Source organism: Nansenia antarctica (assembly GCF_963989245.1).
Source record: "Nansenia antarctica genome assembly, chromosome: 4".
In the NCBI taxonomy this organism is placed as follows: domain Eukaryota; kingdom Metazoa; phylum Chordata; class Actinopteri; order Argentiniformes; family Microstomatidae; genus Nansenia; species Nansenia antarctica.
In genome coordinates, this window is record NC_137689.1 from 16,326,591 (window position 1) to 16,339,001 (window position 12,411).

Below are 12,411 nucleotides of genomic sequence, written 5' to 3' on the forward strand. Positions count from 1 at the left end.
CAGATTTAGTTCAGAGGTTAGTATCAAAGAAAATACCAAATATCATGGAGTAAGATATGTAAGAATATATTAATATGAAATGTGTTTGTTTACCTTTTGATTGTGTACTCTAAAGGATATTGAGATTGGTCACATATGACTGTGTGTGACTTACCTGCCGGTAAGTAGGTGATTGAAATGTTTGTCTGTCGGTTAGATGGCGGAGAGCAAGTTTTCTGACCGCACATCTCAGAGAACAGACTCTGAACAAAGCACTCACACTACAATGGGAGCAAGATTGAGGTGCCTCCAACTAAATTTGACAGTAAAAAGTAAAAACTGGCCTGGTTTAATAGGCATTTGTATTCTTTAAGCAAAATAATCCTTAAATCATGCACCTCTACCCCTGCCCCTCCTATAACCAGAGGTTTGCCTTATATCCTTATCATTGTTGATTAAGGACACATGAAAACAGCCACAGCTCATTTTTCTCAGATAAAGAAATGGGTTAAAACTATTGGGATATTATCCAAGCCCCTTGGTAGTTGCTTCATGTATAAATTATAGAAAAAATTGTGAGCTCACTAATTTACCCACATTCAATGCTAACCAATAAAAACATTTTTAACTGTCACCAGTGTGTTGGTCCTCTGTAGCTGGATGGTCAGTGCCTATCCCAGACTCAAAAGCCCTTAAAGATTTTTTCTTCATTCTGTGGCCTATCCTCTTTGTCACCATCACAGAAACAGGTCATTACACTATGATATACAGTATACATAATATATTACGTTTTTAAGTATAAACTCCAAGCTGAATACCTACTTAACATAAACTTTTTATGTGATAAAAAATAACAAATAACATATGGGGGAACAAAACAGAACTTTATTAATAATTAACAGCAGAGAACACTGTGTGGAAGATTTACAATAAGTGAATAATATTTTAATAAACATGTCATGGACGCAAATAAACATGACATGCTATACTGTATTTATTTCTTTAATAACAGATTTAGTTCAGAGGTTAGTATCAAAGAAAAGACCAAATATCATTGAGAGGGTGCCACCACCTCCTATTAATAATTAACAGCAGAGAACACTGCAAAATGTGTTGAATGAGTAGGGTCACTCGTCCCCTTCCTCAGCTTCTCCCTCCACAGAGTCGAGTCCGACCTCCTCATAGTCCTTCTCCAGGGCTGCCAGGTCCTCTCTGGCCTCTGAGAACTCTCCCTCCTCCATGCCCTCGCCCACATACCAGTGGACAAAAGCACGCTTGGCGTACATCAGGTCAAACTTGTGATCAAGGCGTGCCCAAGCTTCAGCGATGGCCGTGGTGTTGCTAAGCATGCACACCGCCCTCTGCACCTTGGCCAGGTCTCCCCCTGGCACCACAGTGGGTGGCTGGTAGTTGATGCCCACCTGCAGGAAGGGCACAAGAAAGCAGTTGAGAAACCAACAATCATACTTGACAAAAATAATTCAGGTGATGGTTAAAAGACATATCAACTGCAGTAAATAAATATACCAAAATTATTTGTTTTATTTCAAGTGGGCATCATGATTAATTTGCACACAAAACACTTTTTGGGAGAATAAAAATCAGTGTGCAGTAATCATGAGCTTCAAATGGGTGTTTACCTTGAAGCCTGTAGGACACCAGTCCACAAACTGAATGGTGCGTTTGGTCTTGATGGTAGCAATGGCGGCGTTGACATCCTTGGGAACTACATCCCCACGGTACAGCATGCAACAGGCCATGTACTTCCCATGGCGCGGGTCACACTTCACCATCTGGTTGGCGGGCTCAAAGCAGGCGTTGGTGATCTCTGCCACAGAGAGCTGCTCATGGTAGGCCTTCTCAGCTGAGATTACAGGCGCGTAGGTGACCAGCGGGAAGTGGATGCGGGGGTAAGGCACCAGGTTGGTCTGGAACTCGATGAGGTCCACATTGAGCGCTCCATCGAAGCGCAGTGAGGCAGTGATGGAGGAGACGACCTGGCTGATAAGGCGGTTGAGGTTGGTGTAGGTCGGCCGCTCAATGTCCAGGTTAAAGCGGCATATGTCGTAGGTGGCTTCATTGTCGACCATGAAAGCGCAGTCCGAGTGCTCCAGTGTAGTGTGGGTGGTCAGGATAGAGTTGTAGGGCTCCACCACTGCTGTGGAGATCTGAACACATACAAAAGGAGTAGAGAAAATAACTTTTAGAGAGATACTCCCCCAAAAATGTTTACTTACGGATCATGATATATTAATTCCAGGAAATATAAATAAATTATACATTACTGCAATTCATCAAATAATCTACTGAAACGGTGATCCCAAAGCACTGCAATACCTGAGGAGCAGGGTAAATGGCGAACTCCAGCTTTGATTTTTTGCCATATTCAACCGACAGCCTCTGCATGAGCAGAGAGGCAAAGCCTGAGCCAGTTCCGCCGCCAAAGCTGTGGAAGATGAGGAAGCCCTGCAGCCCGGTGCACTGGTCCGACTGGGGACAGTAAAATCACAGGGCAGAGGGGGTTTGTGAATGAATGAATGAATGATGAATGAATGAATGGACTTTATTGTCATTGCTACAGTACAGGTACCAAACAACGAAATTTAGGAGGCCTTTTTGTGAATCAGGCCTTTAACAGGTTTAAAGCGCAATACCACAATCAATTGTTAATAAACCAGGACAACACTAACCAGCTTGCGAACTCTGTCCAGCACCAGGTCCACGATATCTTTACCGATGGTGTAGTGGCCTCGGGCGTAGTTGTTAGCGGCATCCTCCTTCCCGGTGATCAGCTGCTCCGGGTGGAAAAGCTGCCGGTACGTCCCCGTGCGGACCTCGTCTGCAGACACATCACAGCGTGCTCGCGCATTAACATTTCATTGGTACATTACATACCAGGTCTCATTAGCTGGCTAATCATTAGTTTAGCATTGTTATCGCTAGCTAAAAATCACCTGTAACTAATTAACATTAGGTTGCAATGCACATGAACTAGAAATAACAAGTTCACCGATTTTTTTTTTTTTTGCAGATTCTGTCAGATTCAGATTCACTATTCTGAGAATAAGTGCATAATTGTTCAACCATACCAACGACAGTTGGTTCCAGATCCACAAACACAGTCCGAGGGACGTGTTTTCCGGCCCCTGTCTCGCTGAAGAAGGTGTTGAAGGAGTCGTCCCCCCCGCCGATGGTTTTGCCACTCGGCATCTGGCCGTCGGGCTGGATCCCATGCTCCAGGCAGTACAGCTCCCAGCAGGCATTCCCGATCTGCACTCCGGCCTGGCCGACATGGATGGAGATGCACTCACGCTAGACGGAGAAAAAACCAGATCGATTTTGAGACACCACAATCTCGCATTCAATGTCGTTAATTTACCACAGAACGATTTACTTCGTTAAGACAATGTCTGGCTAGAAGCTAGCTAAACTGGACTTGCTTACTAGCCGGCTAGCTAGCTTACCTACTTTGAAAACCACAATGTACTCATTAGCTAGCTAGTAAAACTTACCATGTTGATGAGGATTCAAAGTAGTAACTGTGTATGACAGAAATACGTTTTTATAGTTAGTGAATAATACTTCTAATCTTCTGTTGCTAGCTAGCTAATTTACACAATCCTGTTTCACTGGCTTTGTTACTCGCGACGGCCAAACATGTCACATGAGTAACGGCTGCTCACACGTATATATATAGGTGCGTCAAAGAACCCGCCCCCTTTTAACCCAATTGGCTATATACAAATCGTACAAATACATTTTTCAGTCCCATCAATCAATATTTTCTCTTTTACCATTGGACCATGAATTGGATTTTCAAAAGTAAACTTCATTAACGGCTGTTACTCGGTTGTCTTGTGTTGATTGGATCAATCTACCTATTTGTTTTTCTTCGAAATTAAGTAATTATTATAATTATAATTATTATAATAAGTTATTATATCAGTAAGACAGTATCGTTAAATGGAGACCAATGAACCCGTAAGTATACATTAGACAGGAGTCAGAGTGTGTGTGTGTGTGTGTGTGTGTGTGTGTGTGTGTGTGTGTGTGTGTGTGTGTGTGTGTGTGTGTGTGTGTGTGTGTGTGTGTGTGTGTGTGTGTGTGTGTGTGTGTGTGTGTGTGTGTCTGTACTGTGTTTATATCTATGTGTGTCTCTCTGTGACATGTACGTGTCTGTACTGTATGTGTCAGGGTCTATTTTAGGCACATGAGCATTAGAGAGCTACCTCAACGCACAAGGACTTGTTAACTATTTCTTGTTGCATTTTTACCTGCAGTCGTTGTCAGTATCGTTGTCATTGGGAATGAAATCTGAGCCTAAACCTGTCTCTAAGCCAAAGCAGCGGGAGCGTGTGAGTACCAAGCCTTAGCCTTAGCCTAGCTTCCTCATCGTCCCCATCACCTGCCTGCGCTCAGCTCCTGGTCTACCGCAGTTCCTATGTCTGGCCCACCAGAGGGCGTCATCGTCCTCTGTCACTGCTGCACCATTGCTTTATTTGAACACATTTTTGCACATCTGAGCCAAGTCCCATTGCTGTTGAGGCCTTCCAGTCCTATGCAGATTCACAACCTCATTCTGCTCAGGGGTCAAAGGTCGTTCAAGTCTCTGGGGGCTGGTCCATTTTTTCCTCTTCAAAACGACCAGGACATGAGTGTTTGTAAGAGCAGTGAAAGTACAGTAGTTGTGTTTGAATGAATGAATGAATGGTCTTTATTGTCATTGATATAGTACAGGTACCAAACAACGAAATTTGGGAGGGGTGGCTCCCCTGGTGTGTGTGTGTGTGTGTGTGTGTGTGTGTGTGTGTGTGTGTGTGTGTGTGTATGTATGTGTGTGTGTGTGTGTGTGTGTGTGTGTGTGTGTGTGTGTCACGCATACAGACGTGTGCGTGTAGAGCTGAGCTGTGTACCCCAGCTATAGAGCTGAGCTGTGTACCCCATGTGTCACAGGGCTGCGTGCACATGTGTGTTAGCGTACTTCTGTGCCAGTGTCTCTCTGTGTTTGTACGTGTTCCTGTTTATATGTTCATGCTGTTAAACGTCACCATAATGCATATGAATATGGCAATTGTGCTATCATCTCAAACAAGACCGTCAATGACAGGTTTACAACATTGTTTGTCGAGGGTCATCCTGGCTTATTTTGGCTGAAGAGAGAAAAGAAGTTTGAGTTTTTTGCAAAAATCCAATCTTTCTGCTCATCTTCTATGCTGACCGCGTGTTGTCTGCCATTGTGAACCCCAGGGTTCAGAGACTGAGTCTGTGAACGGTCCGGGTCGAGACAGCGGCCTGGCGTCCTCTCGCCTGGACCCGTCTGCCACGCTACCCAGCCGGGGCGGAGCCGAGTCTGGCCCAGACGCCATGGAGGGCATGCTCTACCGCAAGCAGGAGATGGAGTCCCACAACAAAAAGGCAGCTACCAGGTGAGCCACAGAGACGGGGGGGGGGGAGGGAGGGAGGGAGAGTGGGAAGGCATTGGTCAGTTCTGCTGGAAAGCTGAAATGGAAATTGAAATCTTTATGGATATCAGCAGACGTTTAATGGAGGTGGAATGTATGAAATTACACCTCATTTTGTTTGATTATGGAAACTAATAAATAAGAATAAATAAATAATTCATTTGCTTGTCTCCATCAGCTCTTTGAGGAATATGTGCGTTTCAGACTTGACTTATCTCTCTCTGACTCATCTCTCTCTCTCGCTCTCTCCCCCCCCCCCATAGATCCTGGCAGAATGTGTACTGTGTCCTTCGTAAGGGAAGCATGGGCTTCTACAAGGATAACAAAAGCGCCTCCAATGGGATCCCTTACCATGGCGAGGTCCCCATCAGCCTGGGAGAGGCCGTATGTGAAGTCGCCAACGACTACAAGAAGAGGAAACACGTCTTTAAGCTCCGGTGAGAGGAGCTTCTGAGTTCATAGACTTTCATGTACAGATATATGAATCTTCTACTTATTATTATTATCTGAATGTATACTGACCTCAGTATTCTACCCTGTGTGTCTGCAGGCTAGGGGATGGTAAGGAGTACCTCTTCCAAGCCAAGGATGAGGTGAGTGTCACATAGAGCGGTCCCTGGCCTTGTGTCTGTCGACTGCTAACTGCTGTTAGAATGTTCTGACCTGCTGGTGTCATGAGGAGTAACCCCCGTTGTCTCCACCAGCCGGAGATGAGCTCCTGGATCCGCTCCATACTGGCCACCATCCCACCCAGCGAGTCAGGGGACCACTCCCCCTGTGGCCCTAGGGCCCTGAGCCGGGCCATGACCATGCCCCCCATCTCCCCCAGCTCGACCGAGGCCGCAGGGGGGGTAACCATGCGCAACAAGGACGGGAAGGACAAGGACCGCGAGAAGAGATTCAGCTTCTTTGGCAAGAAGAAATAAAACATTTGAGAACATCAACATCAACATCAACGAAAAATGATATTTGTTCTAAAAAAAATCCAAACCAAACTGAAACAGGCAGAAAAGGAAAGCCCTCTTTGTTGCATAAACGCATTGCTCTCAGCCCTGGTCCTAAGGAGTTTGTCAACAACTATATGTGGCTCACACAGAGCTTACTCTTTCTCTCACTCTCTCTCTTTCTCTCTCTCTCTCTCTACTCTCTTTCTTCATCTGTCATATATTTCCCTTTCACATCTCTCTTGTCCTCTCCATCGCTCACATCCAGCATCCAACCAATGTAAGCCCCCGTAGCTTTAGTGGCATTTTCAGCCAACGGGGGTTTTGTTGATCAGAGTCACTAACAAGAACTCTCTTTGACCTTATCATTGGGGGGAAAGGAACCCCAAGGCTTTATGGGAGAGGCGAGAGGTGGTTCACACTAGTAGAGATGAGAGGCACTGAGGTTCCCACCAGTCAGTTCTGTTCCACCTGCAAATGAGTTTAATTTCAATCAGTCTTGAGACAAGCAATCCACTCTAAAGCTGTGTTACCTATGCCCACAGTCAAAACCCACAGTAGAGGGTGCTATCCCTACTGTCCCCTCTCTCCCTGTTTCTCTCATACTCTCTCTTTCTCTCTATCTCTCTTTCTCCTTGGGAAGGACCACATCATATTTTGTTTTTGTTTTTGGTATTGATGTTATTAACATTACCAATAATATTGCTGTTATTATTATTATTTATCTTTTTGCTGTTGCAGGTTTGAGAAAAAAGAAATTATTTAAAGTATGTCAGCAGATATCTTGAGTCATGTTGCGGAGCAAAACAAGAATTTGGTTTAAACTACAAACTATGTCGGTTGGCCATCTTGTTTCTGTTTGTATTGTTTTTTGTTTTTTTCTAGGAAGAACAATTTATGAGGTGTATTTGAAAAGAGAGGCTCAGTCAATTTTAGCAGTGTGCATTAATTGATCGCAAGTTTCACCAATGGGAAAATGATATATATTTAAAGTGGTTTTATTTTTCATTTTATCTTGGATCTTACCTGTATTTGATTTTGTTCTTCTGAGGGATCATTTCTGCTTTGATTTTGAGTTTCATTGTTTCTTTCCAAAGCAGAGATCATTAGTTTTCTAGTGAGGGTGAGAGTGAGTTGTGGTGCTGTGGGTTTTGCACGTTTCTGTTATTCTTGATCAGAGGCATCCAGTTGGATGCTGTTTTTCTGACTTTACACACACACACACACACACACACAGAAGTTTTTGGGATGGATTTCTATAAGGCATATTGTTTGTTTTATTGGTTTGAATATGTAGATGACAATGCTAATTAATTAAACGTTCCTCCTAGATTATTTTCAGACTTCAGTTTCACTCTTCACACACCTTCTCCAGGTCTCTCCATTTTGTTTGGTAATGGGATGGGGGCGGGGGCGGGTTAACAGTGACTCCAGAAGGAGCCGAAGCAGAAGAGCACGTCTCTCTGGTGAAGGGAGGTGGGCTAGCAGGACAGAGGGCGGGGCTGCTGGGGTCTGAGGTGGGATTATGGGGTCAAAAGGTGCTGTCATGTGCTAGATAAGGGGGAATGGTGAGCCTTACTTGAGATTGACCATTGACATACATTTTGCTAACCCAGTCTTTCCTACTATTTGAAAAGCTCTAAACCACAAAGGAAGCGTTATAATTTGTGAAACGAATCTAAGAAGAATGTTTAACATGTGCCCCTTGGCATTGGCTAAGTGTGTGAATGGATTCTATACCCAGGTACCCATATGCACATAGAGACAGACAGGCAAAGCTGTGTTGGATTGGAAGAGGCGTAACCACGACAAGCTTTCCTCACTTGATGGTGACAAGAGAGAATAGTCTTAAGCTGTTATTGTGGCATGATTTCATGTAGGATTATACTTGTTTGTGTCTTATTGTTGTCTCCAGTTCTCATCTACTTTGATGCATAGCATGGCATGATACCACGAAGCCCATGCTGTGGAGGGTGGAGCATTACACAGGAATGCCCTGGTGTACCATCAATTGGGGCTAATTGAAATATCAAAATAACAATGAATAACAGTGAAGCTGAATTTGAAGGAGACAGCACAGTCCTAGCACAGTCAAGTAATGGTTTATTTTCCTGTCTTAAGAGTCGTGGAGGGTTCCTTTGTAAGAAACTGGTCTAAGCAAATCAAGTTTCTTGTGGTCCAAGGTACTTATTAATCAGTGGCAGGCTTATCTGGGGAGGAGGCATAATAAAATACCCTTCACTCCCCCCCCAAACCAGAAATGGAAAGAACACCATCGACTAAGTGTAAGAAATGTGCAGCTTTTCAACATTTAAGACAATTCGCTCAATTGGACTGATCAGCCAATGTGATTCAGATGATTCTCATTCAAAATAAGCAGTATAATAGGCAATATACTGCTTTGTCTAGCAGAGTCTCAGCTGTGAGCCAGTGTTAATTCTTTGTTTCAGCCTGATGTACTGAGCTATCCCTCTGGCTGCCTAACCAAAGTTAGGAGCGTATTCACATGATCAATGAGGGAAACTTAAGCGGTGGAGCTCAGTGAATAACCAGGTGAGCCTTCATCATTATTCACTGTGACCAACTGACCAAGGCTGTGCCTAATCGGCCGCATCGCTTCAAAAAGTAGCTTCTGTCGCCCTCTACTGGGTCAACTGATCTTTGTGACCCAGTTTAGATCCTGCCTGATTCAGGGAGAGGACCAATGGACAGTCCAGGCAAGTTGAAGTTGATGAATCTCTGAGGATGGGTCTACTATGTACATCCTAGTATGACTTCTTATGAATGTTTATGGCTCTCAAAGTGGGTTGGCCAAATTGGCCATGTGATGCAAAAGAAGGACATACATGTAACTTGGAGCCAGTATTTCACATGCGTCTCACACACACACACCTTTCTACCCCCTCTCTGTTGTTCTTTCTCTCTGTCTCTGTCTCTCTCTCTATCTCTCATACACACACACACAAATACACACACACACACACACACACACACACACACACACACACACACACTCACTCAAATATAACCAATATAGGATGACCCAAGCCTTTCAGTCAAGCAGAAATATGTGGAGCTTGGAAATAATGTGATTTGGTGTCACATTTGGATTGATGTTATTCAGCCACATTGTACTACTGCTGAGCATTGGCCATAAAAAGGATAGACTGCATTATTGATGGCAAAGAGGTGGAGAGAGCTCATGATGGTTATGACGGTTTTGGTTATAAAAACAACAACTGTTGAACGCTTAAAATATGTTTTTTAAGTTGAAGAGAAATAGAAATACACAAAATAGAAGACTGGTGGCAAATTTGAGCTTCCTTTTTTAGCGTTACACAGGAGGATATATGCTGTCTCATGGGGGCTTGTATTTTCTCATCCAGTGATCTGTTTTGCAGCATTTGATAAGCCTGTCAACCTATTCTCATTTCTCATTACTTTTGAAGAATGTCAGTTCTTTCTTCTGTGACTTAACTAATTCTGAGTTGTTAATACCACTACTATGATTGATTATTATGATTATTATTATTGCTACTGTTATTACTACTACTACTGTTACTACTGCAACTTACTTATTACTACAACTATAACTGCTGTCCATTTTCAGGTACGTGTCTGTAATACCAGACCCTTCCACAAGATGTCAGTGTGCTGTGGAGCATTTTCATTACAGATCGAATAATGTTTGTTGACTTGTGTATCTACATCTAATATTAGGAATAATAAAACATGGTTTAAAAGAAAACAAAAACAGAATATACAACTGTGGTATTATTGATTATTTTGTCATTTTTGTTATCACTGTCATGTATGTTTTGTACAAAGTTCTTTGTTTAAAAAATTGGCTTTGAAACAGCAGTGCATATGAGGTACAGTATTGGTATTTCCTGGAGTTCTAGTCCTGATCCTCTCATTGCCCACTGTCTGTAGCTGGGTGGGGGACCTGCAATCTCCTTTAACCTGCAAGGGTGTCACATCTTCAAGCCAGCGCTGACGCAGAGAGGGGAGGGAGAAAAGGGATTGTGGACATATCCTGTCTCACGTTGGCAGGACTGGAACAAAGTGCTCTGAAAAAGCACTTATTGTACTTGTTTTTCTTTAACTTGGCTGCGCATGCTCTCCTCTGTGTACCTCTGTGCCCCATCTGAGGCAGCTTCAACTAATGAATAAAAAAACATGTCAGAGGCCCAGATTACCTGCAAGTCTTCCATTTTCAATGGCTAAATAAATCATACTCTGCTAAAATATTGTTGCTCCTCTCAGACTTCACAAATACCTGGGATCTGAGTTTGAGCAGGGGAGGCTGGGCCTCATTGTAATGCATGGAATGATATCACACATTCCTTATTTGATTCCATGCATTACAGTGAACCGGGCCTCCCATTTCTATCTCCACAAGCCTCCACTGAGTTTGAGATGATTAAGCTGTAGTGGTCCTGTTTGATCACATTCATGATAAGGGAGCCATACAATGTGTCTTTGATTTTAACCTATTCTCAATGAACCGCTTATTCACAGAGTTTAATGCCAAGAGACTCAATGACATTTATATGGTTCTGTGACGGCTTTTAAGTCAAATACTCGTATGTAAGTAACGGTCACTTTTACATCTTCATTCTCTCTGTTAAAGATGTGTCAGTGGCAGTTAATCAAGTGTCTTGGATACCTTGGCAACTGCAATATTGAAAGGCAATTTTAAAAAACAACGTCTGCACCCCCTGCAACCTGCCCCCCCTCACTGGCTCCTCACTTTATTAACCTAACAATAGGCCCGTTACCCAGCGACTGCTAAACCTCTAGAGAGAAGACAAGGAGGTCACAGTGCTTTGGAACCACTCGGCTCAGTGAAGCAGATTGTCTTTGGCATGGTAGCCTACACTGATCATCTTATCATGTATCATGGAGCTAATACATGGAATCCAACGCAGTAAGTTGTCTAAAATTATTTGTTCCATCTTTTCATGCTGTTGTGATATGTGTGGACCAAGAACATGTTTCCACTGCCTGGCCTGGTTCCTAATAATCCGGCCCTTCCTTTCAGGGCCTTGTTCAGCCAAACTGGCGTCCCAGGATAATGAAATGAGACTCGGTCTGGCCTATGAGAATTCAATGTTATTTCGTTTTTTTAATGACTGTTTTCTAAAGTATATTTGGGCATTTGTGAAATGCAAATGTATGTATTTTACTTGTAGTTTAACCTGGTAACAACATTTGACTGAATTGTGTCCGTAATCTTTCAAACTATACTTAACCTCTCAATGTGTTTTAAAATAACTATATGGCAGAACGCCGGGTTTATATTGCATAGATTTTCTTTTTCTTAAGCCCTAATGCATTATGCATGACAGCAAGCACAGAGGGTGGGGGGGGGGGGGGTGAAGTCTGAGCACTGGGGAGCCTGAGGAGTCTTTTTTCTACTAACCAGTCTAAGGACATTGGTGGAGAAGTAGAGCTCCTGAAAGTACCCAAACTCTGGCTATCTCGGGAATACAGCTCTAAATATGCATAACATCTGGGGTGTGTTTAGAGCTGCATGAAAAGGAAGGGGAAAATACAATAGTAGTCAGCCCTTATCCGGGACAGGACTCTGCTCCCTCTCCCACATCCCCGCTCTGTTACAGTGCACCCTCTCTCCAACACATTCAACGATTAGCCAAAACCTTGTCTACAACGGGGGTATATATACAGATTATATATACTATTTTTCTGTTCTTTTTACATATTATGATTGATCACTACACGAATGGTCAACACATGGTTGGGTAGAAGTTCAATGTCATTAAAATCATGAGTGTTTTTAAATTGAAGACAGATTTTATGACATGTTTGTTGAACCAAAGCCCAAATAGCGAGAGCCCTCGGAGGAGGGCTGTGTAGCATTTTTGAAATGCTGCCGTCATTGCACTTTGGGCCTCTCTTCTGGTCACCATATGTTTGCTATTGTTGCTGTATCAAGAGAGTTAAAAGTGTTTCATCGCAATTAATACGTTCTAAAGTCGATCAATCAAATGTATTTTATAGCA

At 43.2% G+C, this 12,411-nt stretch overlaps 1 protein-coding gene and 1 long non-coding RNA gene across 2 annotated transcripts; one reads left to right on the forward strand and one right to left on the reverse strand.

The window, feature by feature from the left end:
* Positions 1 to 1,106: 1,106 nt before the first annotated feature.
* Positions 1,107 to 3,204, reverse strand: LOC308156473 (tubulin alpha chain, testis-specific-like; the record flags this gene model as incomplete). The annotated part of the gene is made up of 5 exons (XM_080529816.1): positions 3,069 to 3,204; positions 2,670 to 2,818; positions 2,317 to 2,469; positions 1,620 to 2,147; positions 1,107 to 1,400 (listed from the first exon to the last, which is right to left on the reverse strand). The coding sequence occupies exons 1-5, from the start codon at positions 3,187 to 3,189 to the stop codon at positions 1,107 to 1,109; spliced, it is 1,245 nt and encodes a 414-aa protein (XP_080385942.1). The 5' UTR covers positions 3,190 to 3,204.
* A 2,621-nt stretch (positions 3,205 to 5,825) lies between these two features.
* On the forward strand, positions 5,826 to 6,601 carry LOC308156486. The gene is made up of 3 exons (XR_013937414.1): positions 5,826 to 5,878; positions 5,992 to 6,034; positions 6,146 to 6,601. It is a non-coding gene; the product is annotated as an uncharacterized lncRNA (long non-coding RNA).
* Positions 6,602 to 12,411: the final 5,810 nt, after the last annotated feature.